This window comes from Labrus bergylta, chromosome 6 (assembly GCF_963930695.1).
Source record: "Labrus bergylta chromosome 6, fLabBer1.1, whole genome shotgun sequence".
NCBI lineage: Eukaryota > Metazoa > Chordata > Actinopteri > Labriformes > Labridae > Labrus > Labrus bergylta.
Window position 1 is genome coordinate 14,556,629 of NC_089200.1, and position 22,068 is coordinate 14,578,696.

The 22,068-nt window shown below is 37.7% G+C and overlaps 2 protein-coding genes across 4 annotated transcripts; both read right to left on the reverse strand.

The window, feature by feature from the left end:
- Positions 1-2,679: 2,679 nt before the first annotated feature.
- Positions 2,680-8,298, reverse strand: LOC110000380 (hydroxylysine kinase-like). 2 transcript variants are annotated; one of them, XM_065955800.1, is made up of 5 exons: positions 6,927-8,298; positions 5,291-5,433; positions 4,879-5,059; positions 4,733-4,786; positions 2,680-4,126 (listed from the first exon to the last, which is right to left on the reverse strand). In XM_065955800.1, exons 1-5 carry the CDS (start codon positions 7,270-7,272, stop codon positions 3,684-3,686), a joined length of 1,167 nt encoding a protein of 388 aa, XP_065811872.1. In that variant the 5' UTR covers positions 7,273-8,298; the 3' UTR covers positions 2,680-3,683. The 2 variants fall into 2 exon arrangements, with proteins under 2 accessions (XP_065811872.1, XP_065811873.1); XM_065955801.1 differs by lacking the exon at positions 4,733-4,786 and having other exon boundaries at positions 6,927-8,295.
- Positions 8,299-10,629: 2,331 nt separating this feature from the next.
- Positions 10,630-16,800, reverse strand: hykk.2 (hydroxylysine kinase, tandem duplicate 2). 2 transcript variants are annotated; one of them, XM_020655640.3, is made up of 5 exons: positions 16,683-16,800; positions 15,500-15,808; positions 13,783-13,925; positions 13,115-13,295; positions 10,630-12,409 (listed from the first exon to the last, which is right to left on the reverse strand). In XM_020655640.3, the coding sequence occupies exons 2-5, from the start codon at positions 15,801-15,803 to the stop codon at positions 11,967-11,969; spliced, it is 1,071 nt and encodes a 356-aa protein (XP_020511296.2). In that variant the 5' UTR covers positions 15,804-15,808; positions 16,683-16,800; the 3' UTR covers positions 10,630-11,966. The 2 variants fall into 2 exon arrangements, with proteins under 2 accessions (XP_020511296.2, XP_020511297.2); XM_020655641.3 differs by having other exon boundaries at positions 15,500-15,805; positions 16,683-16,782.
- Between the last annotated feature and the right edge of the window lie 5,268 nt (positions 16,801-22,068).

A 22,068-nucleotide genomic window follows, 5' to 3' on the forward strand; every position in this document is an offset into this window, starting at 1 on the left:
TTCAGACGTCTAAGGTATCTAAGATAAATATATATTTTAAACTTATTATAAAATATTATACTTTCTATAACTAGCATGAACACTACATCAAAAGTATCTTGTTGGGATAATTCAGGTAGACGCTCAGAGGAATCAGACACCTTCCTCCTCCTCCCACACACACACACACACACACACACACACACACACACACACACACTCAGAGAGAGTTCTTATACTTTGCCTCTGCAGTCACACTGTGACTCAGTCATCTTTGTAAATCCAGTCTGTCCAATCGATTATCCACCTCTCTGTAAGCGCCTCCCTCATGTCCGATCTGCGAGAGGCCGCTGTGCTTCCCACCTGTTCTGTGCAGATAGGCCGCCATGATGCTTGTTGTAGCGAATGAAGAGACATCCACAGAAAAAAAAAAAACACCATGTGAGAACGTGTGAAAGTTTTAATGTATTCATGATGATGGCTTTCTTTTGCTCTCCCCATTGGTGTGTTTGATGGGAGAAATTTTTTGATAGAAGACTGAAGCCAGCATCTGTCTGCAGAGCCCAGACGCTCTGAAACAAACCGATAAGACTGGGAGAGTCACTGACGGCTTACTAATTATGGCCTGTGTCTCCTCTCCGGCTTTAATCCTGATTGTGAGGAGCTTCCCTTTTGTTCTCACACAGACACTGTTGTGATTATGATTCTGGGAGAGAGTTGTCACACTTTAGAGGTGACTTTTATTGTTCAGGTAGTCTTTCTTCTTGAGTACAAATTAAGCCACTAAATTTAAAGGTATGAGAGAATTTCATAATACAGAGAAGAAGAGAGAGAGAATAATGGCATCAGAAAATCCGCTCTATAAATATTGGTAAACTACAGGCCAAGAACTCAATCTCATTAGGTAATGGACACACATTGTGTGTTTAAAACACTTTAGATCAAGACCTTACCAAACTGCCACCAACTATAACAGCTGAAGAACAAATTTGTTAACAGAAAGACTCCCATTAGCCTTGTATCAAACTCTGACATCTTGGCCACTATAGATGGTGCAGGCATTAGGCTAATATGCATTAGTACACAAGAGTCTGTCAGGGATCCATGAATTAAATTAGTCCTAACAGGTCAGCTTGGCAGCTGTATCGGCTGGGCAAGACAGCCAAGACTCCTGCGTCTGTTTAATCCATTATATAGACTGACACTAACAGGTTTTTTTAATGAAATGAATAGGCAAACAGAGACAAAGGTATGCATTTTTTCCAAAATGATGGAGGAAGGGAAATATATGCAAACTAAATGAATTTTCCTTTTCTTGGAGTTTGTGTTGTTGCTGTTTGTGTTCTTGCTGCACGTACATCTGGACTGGCTGCTTCATGATTCTTATTATTATGGGCAGTTTTGTTAAATGGAAGGAAATCTAAAGTTTACTGAATGTCAAAACAAAGAAAACTACATAAAACATATCTATTTCTCCCCCCAAAAAATAATACTTTGATTGGCTTTATTGGACCCTGACAATAATTGGATGCCATGTGTCTTTTGGATCAAACCCGTGATTGTGCACTTTGGTACAGATATGGCTCCAATTACCTCTTTGAAATTAAGAAGAAAATCTTAAACAGTTGTTTGTTTTTGAAAGAAAAAACTCATGACTGACCCCAACACTGTTTGAGAAAAGGAAGAAATCTTTTTTTTTTTTCTCTAGCAGCTTTTTTATTCATTTTGTGCTCTTGTTTATGTATCCTGAAATTTAATAAAAGAAAATCTGTGATAAAATACAGCACAAAATGTGCTATATGTATGGTTTGGATGAAAATGTTTATGATTAAGTATTACATTTGTAAATACCTTATATTAAATCTGGATTTTAAGCATTGTATAGCCATGTTATGATAGTTTATCTTTTTTAATTGTAAGACTTAGAAACTGATGAGTTGTCATCTCAAGTTAAATGATCTCAAAGATTTTAACGTTTGAGACATTCACGTGCAGCAGACATTCATTTTATAAATTATTGTTTTATGTCAATTTTTCATTGTGCTGAATCTTAATGACTTGGTTTTTAAAAGTTGGTAGAATATTGAAAAAAAATACATCTCCAAGAGGCCTGACAATGGGATGAAGCCTTTTTTTTCTGGCTCTAAAAACTTGCAGATTGGTAGTCTATGGAGTGTAAATGAAAAGTATCTCCTGTATTATAATGAAAGGTGGTGTGTAGAACTGGTGCTCTTTTATGAAATGAAAGAGGATCAATGGCGCTGATAAGTTGTGTTGGTGTATTAAGCTCAGTCCTTTGAGTTCTGCCATTTTTATTCTAGTTATAATTCGTAGAACACTGATTTTTAAAGTATTACAAAGACTAAAGAGAGAGAAAGTGTAAGGGGAGGGACTGCTGTGCAATCAAGGGAGAACAGTGCAAAGGTTCAGATGCCTCTTTGGGTTGCATGCCGGAAATCTACAGTGAAACATATGTAGAGCAAAAATGAACACAGGCGGACCTTCACAGACGCACACTGTGACTTTTTCTGCATGACTGGAGGTACATGTTGAGAGGTGCAGTGGGGGCAGAGGGCAGATGGTTGCCTTAGAGGTGGGAGGGTGAATTGTGTAAAGGTAGGCAAGGTGTGATGGAGTTGATGGCTGAGATTTATCACATCACAGTATATATTTAGAGGTAAAATAAAGACAAAGAAAACAATATTTTAATATTTCATTGGTAGTTTTGTATTTTACTTCAAGCATCACACTCTTGTTTACAGTCGTACATTTAGGTTCCAGGTATTTTATTTGAAACAAAAAAAAAACCTGACCTCACATGACCACAGAGCTCCTGTTGCTGATGAGTATATGTAAATACTCTGGTAGAGGTCTTTTCTCTGGCTGAAAACTTAAGGGGAGTCTATGTTTAGGTTTAAGTCCTATCTTAAACATTGTTGTTATTTCAGAGCCTATCCAGATTTTACTAGAATTTTAACTCCATTGTTCTTTTAATGCTATTTTGTGTCTTTCACTACATTTGTCTTTTCTTAATGTTTGCCTATAGCGATTGGTATCACGTCCCTTTTTTAAATCAGTCATTTAGTCCGAGGCTGGTTTCAGGAGGCCATGAGGCAGACCTGCTCAGTCTTCTCACTCTCTTCACTGGCCTACAGACTGCCTCCAGCTTTTTGTTTGTATTTTGTGTTAGATTCATATGCATTCACACACTCAAAACTGCATACATACTAACTTCCTCACAAGCTTAACACCTTTTAACTTCATAACTTCATTAAAATAAATTGCATAACTTTGCTGGCTATGTGTGTTCTCCTTATATCGTCTCATACTGTTGAGCCCGGTTGTGGCTAATGTCCCATGGAGGTGTTTACTTCCAATTTTAAAGGATGTAAGCTTTGTTTCACATACTTTTTTTACAATTACACAGAGATTCCTCTAAATCTCACATGACTATCTAAAACAATTCAGGTTGAATTTGATAAGGATTTAAAGGTCTTGAGGCCTGAATGTGAGCGTGAATTACTGATTGACTAAAGGGATAGGTGCAGAATAAGGCATGAGTGGGAGGATGTCTCCATCTAGTGTTCATCTGTCAGTTTTTTTTTTAGCTTTCACAGCTTTCCACAGCAAATGAATTTGTTAAAATTGAGAGATGCTTTGTGAAAAAAATCTTTACTATCTTTCACTTTATGAAAATGTTTATCTTATTGACTGACTGAGAATGTGCTGGCGTCTGTGAACCATTTCCTCTCCACTTCTGTCTTGCCCAGCTTCCAGAGTTTAGTGACAAGCCGAGTCCCACTTTTGGCCGTAGTCAGGAGATATTCCTTGTTGTCTGGGTATTTTTTGGCGTTATACCTTCCATAAACCAGAGACTGGCAGAGGCGGCCGAGCACCAGAAGGAAGAGGGAATCCTTTTCATTATTGTTGAGCGGCATGATGCTCTCCCAGCCTGCTAACACTGCTCCACCTACATCCAAAGGATGTGGGTTCTCCAGCATCAAGTACATGATTGTTATAGCCAGTTCAAACACGTAGCATCCGTTCATGAGCAGAGAAAAGTCCAGGACGCCTGACACCTCATGAAGCCCGCTGTCAACAGGTGTGACAAGAAGGTTCTGGTCACTCAAGTCCCCATGTATTATTCCTTTGAAAGGGACGATAAAGAAACACTTAGTGCCTTTAAATGTACTGCAGCAAAATACTGTTTGTTCAAGGTAATCACACTGACCTTTTACGTAGCTAGACCAAATTACAGCCATTGATTCTGATTAATTTCAAATAACTATTATTAGCATGTATGTCAGTAGCCTACTTTTAGCTAAAAGACTTAGGCGTGCTATATAGTGTAAACAACACCTAAGGACAACAGAAATGTAATCATTATCCTCCAGTTTCTTACAGCCACCAAATAAGGATGTCAAATAATTCAGAGGAGGACACGATTATGTGATCAAAGTTTCATATCCATACACAACATTCAAGAAAATTTGATCACTGAGGCAGTTGCTTTCAATTTTTTGATTGCTGTTTGGATATTTCAATCTGGGCTTATTTAGTGGCTGACAGAAATAAAATAAAAGAAATAAAAAAATTGAAATATGAAACAGACATATAAAAATAAGCTTTGTTAGAGGAAAAGCGCTGCTAAAATGAAAGATAAATGGATGGAAAGTCACCCTCGCTCTGTGCCTTTCAGCCACGACCTCCGATAAAAATAATATGTAAATCAAAGGAGTACCAAGTTACTTACTCTGGTAGAGTATACTGGGCTCAGTATCCAACCTCTTCACCTGTTTGCTAAAAACTGAGTAATATAATTTAGCAAATTAAGCAGAATCAAAGATAACAGCAGAGGAAAAGTAAAACAGAAGATCAGTAATGTACTGTAGTCATTACCTTTTTGGAAGGTGTTGATTTTGGGCTGCACATGTGATTTGTACTGTTCTATGACTGCTTTGACAACTTCCTGCAGGGGATCTCCATCCATCACTGACAGGTAGCCCTCCAGGAGAGGAATATTAGACAAGCTCCAAAGTATCCCATCTCTTTCTAAGACATCCAGGTTAGGAGACACCAGCTAAAAAAACAAAATGTTTTATTCTTTTTTTCTTTTTTTTTTCAATTCATTTTGTTCACAAATACAGATAATTTCAGAATGGAAACAAAACTTAGAATGAGATCATACTGGCAGCTGTGTTTTGGCAGAGAAGCCAGCACTTCTTTAATGTCTGATGATACAGTGAGGTCATTTTATGAATAAATTCAGTAGATAGCTTATATAATGCTCCTTTAACTTCCGGGACCTTACCTGTTGCAATGTCTTATCAATGGTGGCCACCAACTTGCCAACATGATAAAGATCCTGCGTTTTGACTGGAGATTGTGTAATGGTTTTTCCAGGGAGATAAGTCATCAACCTCACACAGTAGGTCTGAGCACCATGTCCACAGTCTAAAAATGTCAAATGGATATGAAAAGAAAACAAAAAAAAGATTGAATTGCCACAATATTATTCAGCATCAAAGCAAATTCCACATCTTTTAGTAGATTTGAAAATTCAAGTTGAATATCCTCTATAACTTGTTTTATTTATCAGTGACTAGGATGTGTAATTTTAAGAAAATACTGTTTGATAATAACTGCCTCACTCTTAAATGACCGGGGAAAGATTCCACTTGACCTCATTAAAAAAAATGTTTGAAGGACTTTGACACAGAACTCTTTGACAGCTGCAGAAGTCTCTACCTTTTTCTACTGTTACCACAGAGCCACACCTGTTATACTGACCTCCTTCTTAAGTTATAGCCTATAATGGCCGTTAGCAAATAGCTTTTAGTTGTGCTACAGACCAGGTCTGGGGGTAGTACTGATTTACAGCCAGACACCGGTAAAAACAATTTATAAAAACTATATGTTTAAGATGAGATAGTAGCAATTCAGAAGAGAATTTGGGTCACTGTCGGAAACTCGGGCTCTCACTTTTTCTTTTTTTAATTCTGCCTTTTTTTCTTAGAATTCTGAGTTCAAAGTAAAACCTCTGACCAGTTTCTGGTGGTTCAATCCAGAACCTTTTCAAGACCACAAGGACCATGTGGTGGAGTTTTAGTATGTATAGGTGGTTTGGATGTGTGTTAGGGACAATGATCAAAGTAAACCCACCGGTATGTTGTGTTCTAGTCTAATAACATTTTTCTGTCATTGCCCAAAGCAGCAGTTTCAGTTAGTTCCAGTTCCTCATGTATCCTAAAATGACACCATGGCTTGCAAACTTAATTAGATCTCTTCATTCCCAGGACCCTTGACGTTGGCGATCAAGTCTTTCTGACAACTCACCTCATGCGCTTTAACAACTAATGCTGAAAATACTATAACGAGTACCATAAAAACGACTACCCCTGTCTACACACAAATTTAACCAAAACCTAATTAGACCTATGTCTAACCAATACTATCGATAGAACTGATCAGTTTTGAACGGCGAAGCTAAACTTCACCTTCTCTAAACAGGTGTGTGTGTGTGCGTGTGTGTGTGTGTGTGTGTGTGTGTGTGTGTGTGAGTGAGTGTGTGCGTGTGTGTGTGTGTGTGTCTGTGTGTGTGTGTGTGTGTGTGTGTGTGTGTGTGTGTGTGTGTGTGTGTGTGTGTGAGACCTGCCCTGAGAAGACCTGAAATTCTGCTTCCCTGAGGCCATCAGTGTACTCAGGGAATATGATGCATAGTATCAGCAGCAGGAGGAATCATGTCTTACCTTGCATGAGGTAGCAGCACAAATATTCTCCCACTTCATTAATTCTTTACAAGGACAAAAGACGGATGGTTCAACTTTTCTTACCAGTTGTAACTGTAGGCTAGACACGACTCATCAGGATACAGATTATTTTTACATCAAGTTTATAAATGTTGTTTTACTAAAACCTGACTACAAAAAAATGTAATCTGCTGTAACCTGTTTCCGCCATAATCATGAGCTGCCCCGTTGTCGTGGGAATAGCAGTCTGAGCAGGAATCCCACGGCAGCGTAGAAAGGACATGGCGAGGGTCTGCAGCCCCAGCAGGGTGGTGTTCTTACTCTCCTCTGAGTTCATGATCTTCAGGACGTACTTGGTACCTGGTTCATCCATCACCAGGAAGTTCTGGTCCATATAACTAGGCAGGGCGGAGATCTCTTTAACAGTGACTCCATAATGCTGCAGTGCTAGTTTAGTAGCTTTCTGCAGGCTGAATTCAGGCCTTGGATTGACAGGTGATTCATTATCTGCACACAAGGGAAGAATGACAAGACAATTTAACATAATCTTTTTACAGGTCACCTAACCAAAGACAAAAATGTAGTCCCAGGCCTACAAAATATAAAATCTCAGAAACAAGCTGGGATGAACCATTGTTGCTTTAGCTCCCTATTTTTGGATGATTTATTTTCCTCTTACAGCGCATTTAAGTCATCACATAGATACAGATGATGAAGAAAATCAACAGCCCTGTTACGTTAGACCAAACTAATGTTAGCCCCATTAGTTTTCCTGTTAAGCTTCGTTAAAGAAATGTCATTGGTCAGTTTTATATCCTGTTTTATTTTGTCATTTCGCCCTCCTAGTGTTGCTGTTTTACGTGTGTGTTTCTTGACTGTAATATTCTTAAGTTTAGTGTTTCCTGTTTTATTTTGTAGCCTTTGTCCCCTGTGTATGACCTGGGGCCCGTTTCTGAAAGAAGGTTTCGTGCAAACTCTGACTCAGTTAACCCTGAAATGAGGGAAACTCTGGGTATTCCGTTTCAGAAGAGGAGGTCACTCAAACTCGAGAAAGAGGGGTAACTCCAGCCCGTTTCAGAGGGAGAGGTTACTTTACCTCTGAGTCAGTTACTATGGTAACTGAGTCTGTGAACCTAACCTGGTCGGGAGCAGGTTTTGTTCAATGAAGCCCGAGTTTCTCTAGGTCTCCTCCCTCTTTCAGAGCAGGAAACGCCGTTTAATTTCCTCATTCTTTCATTCAGTCCTTATCACGCCGTGTTAGTGAAGATTCACCGGTTGTCTGAATAAAAATCCAGGTTGTTTTAATATGATATGTGAGGGTGGCAATAGCCTACTACAGAGTATAAAACGAACTATTTTATCGAACATGGCATGTCTTTAAGTCGGTATGAAGGGGCTGCATTACTCCGTAGGAAATTAGAGCCTGGGCTACATTAACGTGATGTTAAATGTTAAATAGAGATGTTAATTTAATAGGGATAATTTATAAACTAAACAGGAGAAAGGTGAGAGGACATTTAGCCTATGTGTGTGAATACAGCTCAAATCAACTCAGAGCTCAGGGTTAGACTGAGGGTTTGTTGAACCTTCTTTCAGAAACGGGCCCCAGGTCACTTCATATCTTCAAATACTCTCCCAGTTGTTTTTAACCATTCAGTGAATTCTATAAAATGGTTTAAATGCTCCTACAAACACTTATTTTAAATCAGATATTCATTTAAAAATAAACTAGAACAGCTGACAAATATTATGAATGATTAAAAAAAAGGTTTTGAAAGATATGTCTCAGTAATTGAACAGAATATTAGTTTGCTTACCCATCGTCTTTCTGCTGAGAGTGTGCAGGAGGAGTTGAGGGGATGTAGCTATAGAGTTTGTTTCAAGCTTTGCTATTGGCTTTTTATCACAACTCTGTGGACATTCCAGTCAAACTCGATTCCCCCCTCAAGCAAAGTGAAACATATGTTTGGGTATTCAAACATTCTTCATGTCCAAGCGAAAACATATTCAGCGTTTGAATTTTTTTTTTTTAAATGATTATGGATAAATATTATGTTTCACACAGTTCTCAAACTGAACAGTTTTTATAGAATACTTGTATTATTTCTCTTTGCTGATAAAATCCATCTTTTCTGAATCCTTCCTGTGAAAATCCTCAATGAAATATAAACCATGAATGGAACAGTTGGGGGTTTGTGAGCCTGAAGCTCTAAAAACCTGTCCTGACTCCTACAGGGTAATGGTAAAGAATTTTGACTATGAGAACCAGTCCCACTTTGCCGGAGGCGGGGAAAAACTCAAAGAGATGAATGCTACTTCATCAAAAGTGCATACTATAGAAGAAGGTGACTGGGGGTTTGTTTGCCCTCAATAGGAGTAGGGTTTTATGAGGATCACAAGAGGGCAGTATTACATCACATTTTACAGGGGGGATAAAGTAGGCCTACTCAACAATTCTTAATTTATCTGTAGCCAACTATATTTGATTTCTAAAACAGTTAAATTCATTTTTAATACATCTACAAGTAATATATTATCTGTATGTATTGTAACTGATTGGTTTCCAATAAGAGATTTATTATTTGTATTAGTGCGGTAAACCTTTTAGGATCAACTGGAAAAAAACAATGAAATGACACAAAACAAGATCAATGTTTTACTGTTTTATAGAACATACATGTATGGTCGTCTTTAAAGTGATCTTAAAATTTGTTTACACGTTTGCTTCTTGGTTTAAAATATTTCAGTGTTTTATAGGCTATTTGTACTGTCTTAAACAGAGAGTACGTTACTTGCTGTTTCAATTCAACCCGGCTTTTATTTTGAAATAAAGCAAATAAATGAAAACAGCTAGAAGGAACGGCATAAAAGTGAAATGTTTGATGTCAAGAGTTGTATATAACATTTATCTCGTCAACAGATCCATCTGGAAGTTTTTTTTTTTTTTTTTTTAAGTGAAATGAGACATTCAAATATGCAGCACTTCTTTTTTATCAATGATTCTACAGAGAGACACAGCTGAGGTTTATCCACGGTGCGCCTGAAGGGACAAAATAGCATGCGATAATTCGCGAATTGAAAAAAACATTAATTTCAGACCTTGATTAATCGCGATCAAGTCGTTATTGCTCACAGTCCAAATAAATATATTTAAGTTAGCAACAAAGGGACAAGTTAAGTAGTAACAAGACTTACCAATTTCTTGTTTTAAACTCGTACCAGTTCAAAAACATCTTTTACAATGTAGGTCAAAGCTTCATCAGTATTTTTTTTATGGAACAAGTACAGCTGCCCCTTTATCAGTATAATTAAACTGAAAAAAAGATTCTAAATGTAGCAGTAATTACCTTCGGCAGGGTAGAGCTCATTTATTAAGGATAGTATCTCAAATGTTTTTTATAAAATGGTGCTACAGCAGTGATACATAGCTGTTATACATTTAATACAGCCTCACTGAGATCATTTATTCTTTTGTTTATTCACGTGTTATATGAGACGATCAAATTCTGTCACTCATCAGTGTGCATGCCGATACAGATATGTACCTCATCACACACTGCTTTTTAAATGTTTCTAGTCATTTATTTCTGATGAACATTTAAATTGAATTGTATTTGATCAGTATGATTGTACTAAGGTATAAGAGTGCGTCTGTGTATGTGGGGGCATAGAGATTATTTTTTGACTCATGATCTCTCATTTCCTTGACAGGAGTTTGATGTGGAAAACCACATAAACTGTTCACATGTATAACATACTGTAGTCCCAGTTATCTCTTTGCACAGATTACCAGCAAATGTCATACATGTCAAGTATGTAATGTTCTAGTTCTAGTTTAAGCATGTCTACTTTGTTTTATTGCTGAAAGAACCAGTAAAAGACTACAAAGTCTCACAACTAATCAGTTATCCTTGTATACCTTTATTGAAAAATGTAACAGACTCATTAAGGGCGGTAGTGTTATTTCATTTATTGAGATGACTGGAGCAGTATAAAAGTATAAAATGGTTCATGTTTGGACCCAGAAAGATGAGGCTTTTCCATCAAATCAGAAAGTAAACCAGCGTGCACCAAAGTATTGAATGTAAAAAAAATATGTTCAGCAAGACAAATGTGATGCGTGTGAGTAAACATGTCAGCGATGTGAGCCAACCAGATGCAATTAGCTTGTTCAGGAATGAGCCAAGTTAGAGAGGAGACAAAGTAGCCTCGGTCGTTTACATTATCTTTGGTGTAAATCTCATAAAATGTAAACAGTATAAAGACAGATTTAACAGTCAGGGTACAGCAAACATGTCTTCTAACCATAACACTGTTACTTATCAAGGCACAAAATACTCTGTGAACTACAAACAGGCAGCTAGTTGTGTCTTTGCATCGATCGAGTATCAAACCCTGATCCTTTGTTAATAGACAGGAAACTTTAACTGCCACACTATCTACCTTCCCTTCTGTAAAGGGACACGCAGATAAACCTGTGGATTAATACTTATTGCTCAGACTGGTGTTTGAATTACATACTGTACATGTCATTAAAAGTCTCCAAATGTCACCAAATGAATGTTATTCATCTTTTGAACTGCCCTGGTATCAACAAATATCATTTTGGTTGCATCTATTTACAAGCACAGTTCACTCATTTAGACCGGGTTATGAGTTATACACATACCATTAGGTCCATCTGCTTTAAGCACACCACTCCCTGCCTTATCTAACCTATAGTAAAATGACTTCAAAGTCCAACCAAGTGACCTGTAACCATTCAGAGGAAAACTTAGTTATAATGACTTGTATAATCCCTGGTGACTTTTGGCACTTCTTAAACACGATTATTCCATCTCTAAAAGGTAATACCTAGTCAGTAAAGGCTGCCAGAAACAATGGACCATGACCAATTGAGAAAGACAGACAGAAGGCGGTTAAAAAAAACTTTCAACTGACTTTCCTAAAGTTATTTTCTATGCTACCAATCGCTGATGCAGATACCGTATTAGTACTTCAATATTTCTGAAAACCCCACAATATACTGTTTTAAAGAGGACATATTATCCCCCCTTTTCTACCTTTTAAAACAGTCTCCTGTTGTCTAAATGAAACATATGTGCTGTGCTTTGGTCAAAATATAACATGAATCAAGCACCAGAGGAAGTTTGTGACCTTGTATAAACCAGCTCTCTCAGAACGCTCTGTTTTGGTGTGTGTGTCTCTTTAAATGCAATGGCTTTCCCTAAATACCTCTCACTTTCTGTCACCGATCTGAGCAGCACTCTGAAACCACACCTTCTCCACCTGCTCCTTTCCGAGCTCCCACATTTGATGGAGAATCTTGACGCCCTTAATGGAGGTAATCATCAGATACTCTGCATTTTCTGGGTACAAGGTCACTGAGTAACGAGCTAAAACCAACGACTGGCAGAAGCGGCACAGCACCAGCACAAAGAGACAGTCTTTCTCTGCCTCGTTCAGGGGAAGGACACTTTCCCAACCCGCCAGGACATGTCCACCCACCTCGATGGGATTAGGGTGCTCTATCATCATGTACATTATAACGATGGCCAGCTCATGGATGTAGTAGCCACTGTTCATGTCTCCAAAGTCAAGGATGCCAGAAATCCTGTAGCCGTCAGTCTCATCAGGTTGGACAAGAATATTGAGGTCATTGAAGTCACCGTGGTTAATGCCTTAAAAGAAATACAGAAAGCGTTGTTTAGCTGTAACCAGAGTGCATGAGGACATATCCAGTCTGTGCTGAGAGAATACATGGTGTCAATGAGAATCCCAACAAGTGTCAAAGAAAACTACCACCACTATTTTTTAAATGCTTAAAAAAGAAAGGGATCATGTCTGACAAGGAGTCCATTACCAAGAGTATATGGACATACATTAATGACAATGGACATTAGTAACAGAAGTGTCCTGCTAATAATTCCATGGTCCTTTGTTTAAGAAATCATATACAACCCAGACGTTATGTTTACTTGCCTTTTGCTTTCAAAATGAGCCCTGAACAATATGAGGAAACCATGTAAAAATATGCAATAAATGCAATACATAAACAAGAATACAAACTAGCACTAGAACTCACAGTTTTTTATTTCTTTATAAAAAAGCTGTAGCTTAGTTTTCTTGTTATGCCTAGAAATTTGAAGACATAAAAAGTCATCACCATCTAGTAAAGTTCAGATGCCATGGAAACAGTGCCGACTCATTTAAGAAACATATTCATGCGTAAGCAGTGCATTCATTTAGAGCTCTGGACAGACAGACCGTCTACTAGTACTAGTTAGAAGGTGTCCAACCATCAGGAATATGTTAACACCCTGCAGCCAATCAGAATTGGCTATTTATTCAGATGATTTATTCTACTCTGTAAATAGCATACTCACACTTGCGAAAAGTAGAGCGTTTGGGGACCACAGAGGTTTTAAACTGATGAATAACAGACTTCACAACTTCCTGTAGAGGATCTCCATCCAACACGTGGGTGTATTTTTCCAGGAGGGGAACCAATGACAGACTCCAAATGAAAGTCTCTCTCTGCAGTAAACCCAAATGAGGGTGCTCCAGCTGAAAAAAATAAAATAATGATACAGAAGAGCAGATAGCAGAGGAAAAGGTGTGAGACAGTAGTTAAAGGAAGGTGTGTTTGTTTCTCAGCTCTGATCTGCTTTGAGAAGCAATGCTTGACTCTTCAGGTGGTCAGCCTTCATGTATATAAGAGGCAGTGAGTGACTCATCAAGGCCTTTTCAATTACTTTCTTAAGGGGCAAAATAAAATGAAGGGAAGGGATAAGGTACCCCAGACAATTACATTTCTTATGTTACAGTGGAGCTGTATAGCTGAGAATATAAATGTGTTGGCCACGCCCCTTTTCCCTGTAAAATATGGTCATCGTTTAAGTAAACAACCAGTTGTTGTAAATTCATGACTTTCTGTAAAAACTGGTAGCAGTATGACTTCACACCGGACAGTTTCATAAAACAATACATGTATTTCTATGAGAAAACAAAGTCATTAATAGAAACAGTTTTATAGGGTTTCTGCAGTGTATACCTCTTTTAGGATTTTGTCCATTCTGGCTGCTGTCTTGCCGGTTTCATACAGTAACTGTGGTGTCACTGGAGCCTTAGATATTGTAGCTCCAGGCAGATAAGTCAATAGCCGCACCAGGTACTTCTGACACCCATAGCCACAATCTGTCAAAGGTAAAAAGCATGATAAGTATCACTGCTGTTAACCTCGCTCCTAGCAAACCATAAAGCACAACCTACATGTTGTGGCCTTAATCAAAAGCACACTTATCAGTACTAAGTACACGTTTGTATTAATATATTACAGAGCACATGATCTGCGAAATTACATAAAATCAGAGCCCAGAGCCAACTTCTCTTCATGATTAAAATAGTGGTATACTATGAGCTTATAAGTTTTGGATCTGTAACTGTTAAATGGCAAAGAAGCTAATCACGTCCTCCATGAATTAATGCTTTACTGCAGACAGTGCAGTAAATGGTTAAACATGAATTCATACCATATGGATCAGTGAATAGCATAAAGAGTAAGGGTAAAAGAAAAGTGTTGAATGAGAAGACCTGAATCGTTGGCTTTATCAAAATAATGTATTTGAATGCATACAGTATAAGGTAGTGAAATGTATCAAAACTTTTTCAGTAACTAAAAACAATACAATCTTAGTTTATTTTAAACTCCCTAGCAGCATAAAGTACCAAAACCTTGAAAAACAGATCTACAATAAAAAATGAAACCTCAAACTGCTGCATGCAAAAGACAGTGGCAGTAGTTAACCAACCTACAGAGGAAGTGGAAGAGTTAGCAGAGTTATTAAGTGGTAAATCTGAGAAATAAAACATTATATTTTGTTCATTTCACAGCATTTATGTTTAAAACACAATAAATACAAATACACCTTCACATAACCCTGCAGTTGTTTGCAGTCAAAGACATGATTCAAGATAATTCAAAGGGAATTGTTTTGGTGAATGACTCTCCTATTCTTTATGTAATTAATGTTATACGTATACACATGTTAGCAAATATGTATGTGCTGTGCAACAAATGTGAGCAAAAATGAAGAAAATCTTCATATCTTATGTGCCCAGGCTTTTTACGCTGTGAAATTGAAATTATTATCAAGTGTCTCTTTTCATACCAGTGATGTATTGGGGTTTATACTCTAGTATCATGGATATGCGTAGTGCTGTGTTGAACAAAGTTACACGTTTAGAGTAATCTCAATTTAAGCGACCCTACCGGAGAAAACTCTTATCCTCCCGTTTGAAAGAAGTTGCCTGTCCAAGTGGAATTCAAACCTGAAAATCTTGAAGTAACTAGCCTGAGGTGAGGTGTATGCAGAGAAGTTATAAAAATGTGCCAAAGGTTAGAGACGTGTTGATTGCCTGCACTACACAGCTAATGTGTAATGAAAGTCATGTTTTTTTAAAAACTCCTCAAGCTTTCAAGCCTTCAGGAAATACAACGAGACTTGTTTGCAAATGTGCATGTTGACTACTTTAACTACTACTTTAAGTAACTATCATAAATCTATAAAGGTAACTACCATCAATCTAGTCACAGACCTGACAGACAAGCACTGACTGCTAGGCTGCTGCTGCTCTCACTTCTAAGGATGCACATTCCTTTGAATGGAGTTTAATGTCTGCATCTTTTTAGCCTAAAAATGTATATATTCCTGTGTCACCCTGCTACATGACATCATACTTCAGGTCATAACTGTGTTAGGATGTCATACCCATTTCTTCCAGGCTCATGAGCTGTCCCGAGACGGTGGGCAGCGCTGTTTGGGCAGGAAATCCATTCTCCTTCAGGAAGGACATGGCGTATGTCTGCACCTCGATCATGTTGCAGTTTTTACTGTCGTCTGAGTTTGTGATCTTCAGGACGTACTCGCCACCCTCCACAGCCGCCACATAAAAGTTCTGGTCATCGTAGCTGGGCAGAGAGCGGATTTCTGATGGTGTCAGCCTGTAGAGCCTCTTCACCAACTCAGCGCCCTGAGGCTGGCTTAAGTTAGGCTTGGTATGCTGAGCTGCCATTACTGCTGAATAAAAAAACAGTATGCTATTAAAGAGAATTTCTCTTGAAACAGACAAATTAGCATCGTGCAGTTGTATAGTCGACTTTAACACTTCCCAGTATAACCTTTAGTCAACAAAATGTTTATTGTGCTTTGCAAGCTTAAATCCTCTTGTGCATATAACTGGTGAGAAGGGTTTTTATATTTCTGCACTTGTATCCTCTATTAACTGCTATTTGGTATTGTAAAAAAGAAGAATTTCAGCCACTTACCAAATAAATATGAAACACGTTTGAAAAATTTCTCCACCATAACTATTTGGAATTTGAGTCTTATCAATACATTTGGTTTTATTTATTTGTTTATTTTCGTTATTTTAACAGATGTAAGCTTGAGTTCAATCCACTAGATATCTCCATGTTTAAATATTTACCTTGGCATGTTGGAGTCAAATAACAGACCTTCATTATTCGACATAAAACTCCGACAGGAAGTTTTTCAGGGAATCCCGTACACACTCTAGATTAAACCATATGTCGCCATCACTGGACAGATAGGCTACAAAATCACCACAAACATCACTGAGGGGAGTGTGTTTAATAACACGTTTTGCAGCGGTAGTGTTACAAATATAAACCTTGCCTATCTGAGTAAAAGAAATTTACGAGAATCATGAATTAATTAAAGTCAGATACAGTTCCGCCGGTCAGGCTGATGTAACATTGTAACGTTATTCAACAGACGGAACGAACAATATAGTCAGAGCCTTATTATATAGATGTTTTTACAGGACACTGGGCTCGACTACATGGTATAACCATAGACTGAAAATATTATATTTAACATATATAACATAATACCGTGACATAATGATTTAGTCACATTACGTTAGACTTACCTCTCTTCGCTTTGAGAGTCCGCCATTGACGACCATCTGAAATAATGTGGGACCTTTACCTATAAACCAAACATAACCCTTCCAGAATGGAAAGATAACCATATCCGGTTTGATTTTTCAAAATAAATCAACGCACAATCGTGTATTCAGATAAAGACGGTGGGTTATGATAAATAATATGCTTTAATAACGTCGTTACGTGCGTGCTTCTCGTCTTTAATCTAGGTGCTCCATTCACAGAAAATAAAAGGTGGATGTACTACAACTATATCAGGTATGGAAAAGATAACATTTGGTTGTTAATTTCGATGGTACTAAGATACGAGACACACGCAAAGTAGGCTTGTTGACGTTGACCAGGACACAAATAGGAAAATTATTTCATTTAAAAAACAAAAACGTTAAAACAAAATACGGTAAGGCGTTGTTGTCAGGGTAACTCAAAATAGCCTACCAGGCAACTTCCTTTTTATTTCAAAATAAAACAATCTTGATAAAGTGTGGGTTTTTTTTCACATTTTTAAAATGGCCACAAACTTTTAACAAGGGTATTTGAGGTACTTTTTTTATTCCAACAAGCTTTGGAGCCATTTTAGCTTGTTTCATTAATATTGCAATATCACTTGGCTATGAGTTTGACAAGAAAAAACACTGCTCTAGCAACAAGCAGCTGACAGTGACTGTCTTAAGAAGATTCCCTTGTCTTTGTTCTGTTTTGTACGTCTACAATATTTGATGTTGACTATTGAACTGAACAAATGTCTTTGCATGCAAATGCAGTTATTGATGCTCAAACAAGAAGAGCACTGAAGAAATTGACATATAATTTGTTGGATGGATACACTGTAGGGGAAACAGGAAGGCTGCACACACAGTTGTAAGTTGGTCTTTGGCAAATTAATTATGGTGCTCCTTGAATGTTATTTATCATGCTGCAGCTTTAACATCATGATAGTGCCTTGCCACAAGCAAACCATCCCCCTTAAACCTATCTCAACCTTTTTGTTTACAGAAAACAGGCATGTAAGCCAGTAATGACCTGAATGATTTCTGTAAGGAACCAAGGTTTGACTGTTTATCATGGTATATGTCGTCTAAAAGAGTGTTCAATGTTTCTTTCCAAAACCCCCTTTATGATTAATTAGAGTAGACTCATGCTGAAGTAGGCTTATTTAAGTGGACCAGGACAAATAGGAAAAGGATTTTATAGCCTAGCTTTTTTTTCCCTCTCGCAAACCTTCATAAAAATATAGGACAGTAAGACATTGTTATCACGGTAAAATCAAAATACAAGGCAACTTGTTTTTATTTTCGAAATAAGAAACTTGATGAAGTGTACTTCATGTTGTTTTTTATTTTTTTACATTTTTAAAATGGCCAAAAACCTTTAACTGGAGTATTGAAAGTGTGTTTTTTGCTCGCTTGTTTTTTATTTCAACAAGCTTTGGAGCCATTTCTAATTCAAACCGTTCTTAAATTCCCTCTCAACTTCTACTACTAATAGTAATAATAATGCATTTTATTTATGGGCCTCAAGGGTCACTCAAGGTCAACTTACAGACAGCAGTAAAACAGTAAGTAAAAACAAGAACACAATCAACTACATAAAGAAAGTTACGAGAGAACCAGGATTTAACTTCAAGGAGACAGTCGGGGAGGGATAAAGGTGGGAGTGCGGAGTTGGGCTTAGAAGGCAGATAGAGCTGGGTGTCATCCGCGTGGCATTTAAAGTGAATACCAAATTTCCTGAAAATGTGACCGAGAAGTAGGTAAGTACCAAGACAGGTGGTTAGGTTAGTGTTGTTAGAAACACTAACATAGACCTCTCATGCTGTCCTGGAATGCTAATGGGTCCAGGGCTGCTTATAGCTCCTCTTCTTAAGGGGAAATTAAAAGGCAGAAGTGAAAACGATGGGTGCTTGACATATTGTCACATCAATTCAATAAACAAAGCTATGTGGTCTTACTTCTTTTGATCGTGATTATAATGACTCATGACAGAATGATAGCTTTTTGTCCAGAACAAAGAGTCTGCGGTGGCTCAGAATTTGCCTGTCAGGCCAGCCAAATAGCAACTTTCCCATCAGACATTTAATCTCTCACTCAATTTTTGGCTGTCTCTCTTTTACGATTTGTTTTCTAAAGTTTATTTCTCAAAGCTTCTCCATCTGGCTTGGATCATTTAACAAACAGACTGCATTCAAACTCTGACATGTGCTCACAATCCTCTATCATTTGACGCTGGAAAAATGGCACAGCGCACAGTCTTTCAACTGCAGACTGCTGTTAAAGGCAACTGAAAGCATTTCCCCCATTTCATTTGCTTGTATGAGCACATTTTGTCATGGCCAAAAATTTCAACCCAAGAAGTATGATCCATATATTCTTAATCCTTTGGAAAAACATGTGCATTTAGGTTAGTGTGCGTTTCTTGTGAGATGAATAGGGAGGCTTTTCTTCAGGGGCAGATGTGTGTGCATCTGTCTAGAAGACACATTCATGTCAAGTGCATCTGAATGATCTTTATTTTCTTATCATAGCTCCAAAATGGTACTGACTGCCTGCAGCAGTAAAATGATTTTTTTTTTGGGCTGGTAGGGCGTTGGCAGTCATCTCAGACCACCTGTCATAAAGCATTCTCTCAACACAGACAGAAGAGGTTAGGGAAAAATGTCAGCTGGTCAACAAATACAGAGGATGCTTTTCTTACTGCTTGACAGGCAGCCAGATGAAGCCAGTCTGTCACATATAACCCAATATTAATTTGATCCTGTCCTCTTTCTCTGTACCCATCTGTCTGTCCTCTCAATATTTATATTGTCCTTTTCCGACTCTGAATTGATTTTATCCTCATCAGCGCTCAGACAGAACCAAAGGATTGTAATGGCTCTTTGATAATACACAGCTTTGTTACCACAAAATAAGCTTTTATTGGCAAAAGGTAATTGAACAAAATTGTAAGAATAGTGAAAGATAACCCACTTTTTGAATGCACCACTGACAGACATTAAAATTAGAGAACACGTTTTTTCCAGAATCCTTGACAATACCTAAAACTTACAAGAAAGATGCTAAGCTATATTTTACAGAACAAGATAGTGCCTGTTGTTTATATAAGACCTGATTGGGTTGGACAAATATGAAAAGCTTTACAGACAATAACCAACAGAATGAGGAGAAAATTCCTCTTCAAATATCCAAACACAAGAGACAGCCTGTTTCGACAAAATCCATGTTTGGCACAGATCTTAAAACCTGTACGTGACAAAATAGCAGAATATTTGTCCGTAGAAAAGGTGGAGGGAAAAAACGTCGCTCTTGTTGCAATCGGCAGCAGGTGACTGTCTTAACTAGTTCACCCCTTTGGAACAGTAAAGTTAAAGTTGATGTTGACAAAAAAAAGCCATTGTCAAAGCTCTGTTTGTGCATGTACAATATTTTACATTGACCATTGAACTGAACAAATAGTTTGTCTTGGCATGTGACTGCAGCTGTCAATGCTCAGCAGAGGAAGCCATATCACTATTTCCCAAAGGCTGTTCAGTTATAGCCTGCAGCTATAAAAACAAGAAGAGCAATGAAGAATGTGACTTATTTGTTGGATAGATACACTGTAAACAATGTAGGTGAAACAAGAAGGCTGCACACACACGGACACATTGCCTTTGTGTGTGGATGCATGGCTTGTATGTTGGGCATTGGGAGATGAATTATGATGCTCTTCGATTGTTATTTATCATGCTGCATCTTCAACATCATGATAGTGTCTTACCACAGACAAACCATCCCCCTTAAGCCTTCTGTTTAAATGACCTGAATGATCTCTGTAAGGAACCAAGGTTAGACTGTTTATCATGGTAAATACATGTATGTTATTTAAAAAAGCCAAGGTTGTGTAGTTGGAGTGTTCAATCTTTCTTCACAATATGCCCTTTATGATTCATGTGGCAAAGTGTTTTTGTTTTTTGAATTACCATGATGAATTTTATTATGTTTGCCTTTGTGGTTTTTCTATTGCATTAAGAATAGGTATTGATGTGTGTTTAAAAAGTTGGAGTTTGCATTACATTATCTATTAAATTAATAAAAATTACATTTTGAAGAAAAGACATATTAAGACTTGATGGCAGATGTTTTTGCATTAACATCTGTACTAAAAGCATTTTGTAAGTAAGATGCCAATGGAAGCAACATGGACGGAGGTATGGACACCTCAATGCTGCTTGTCATAAGCTGTGTAATCGTTTGTACTTCTTAATAGAATAAAGCATATGAACTGTATATACTACTTACAAGATCAAGGTTTTGCCAAATTATTTTTTTTTATGTATTGGAAAAAACTGAAAGGGTCCTCTCAATCAGTTTCCTGAAATGTATTCCCAGACATTTATTTAGATAACAAACCTGACAGGGACCTGAATATTCCCCAGTGAATTATCCCACAGCTCTGTAGCCCCTTTCAGCTATTCAGAGACTAGGTTCAGATCCTTGCCCTTATTTAACTGCTAACACCTAAATTTGTCTGGTTCAGTCTTAGTGCTGTCTCCAAAATCATTGCAAGACTGGCTTTCAGTTAAAAAATAAATAAGACCTGTTGTCCTGTTTTCTTCCCTTCCCTTTTTGTCTCTCTCGCCCTCTCCTCTTCTGCAGGTTGGAGCTCCCCTACACTCCACTACAGCTGCTGATTGAGCTCACACCATACTGCAGCTTACAATCAATGCCCACAGCATTAAGATCAGGAGGGACAGTGGGTCATCTGTTCATTTGTATGTGCATGACTTTGTGCTGAAATCGTGTCATTTTCTGCACAAAACCAGGTATCTGAGGGAAAAAAAGGTTAAAACACATTTAAAATGCAATTTGTTTGTATCCTCCATCTGCCATCCTGCTCATATTTATGAACCAACCTTTAGCTTTTGCCTTCATATCTGCCATGAGAAAATGAGCGAGAGGTTAAAGCTGTGAAACAGACACTGTTGACGGACCGCATTAGCACTGCATATGAATATTCCCTATGGGTAAGTCCAAACTTGCCTTGACTATTTAATAGATAAGCTGTTGCTGCGGTGCACCTCATAACACTTTCACCGGGTTGATAGTATTTCTTTCACTAAATAGTCAAATGTACAATGAACAGAAGGATAAAGATTAAAACAAAAAACATTTTTGGAACTATGTAACGTAAAACAGATAGCCCATACCCAGTGAACAATAAAACCTTAAATATGTAAACTGTGCTAATTTGACAGGAACAAGAAGAAAGAAGAAAATCTAGAGATTACTTTCAGAAGTTCCCTCATTGAATTGCATTATACATTTCAAACAGATAATAACCTATATACCAGAATCAGTTTCTTGCATATAGAGTTTAATTTATTTCAGGTGT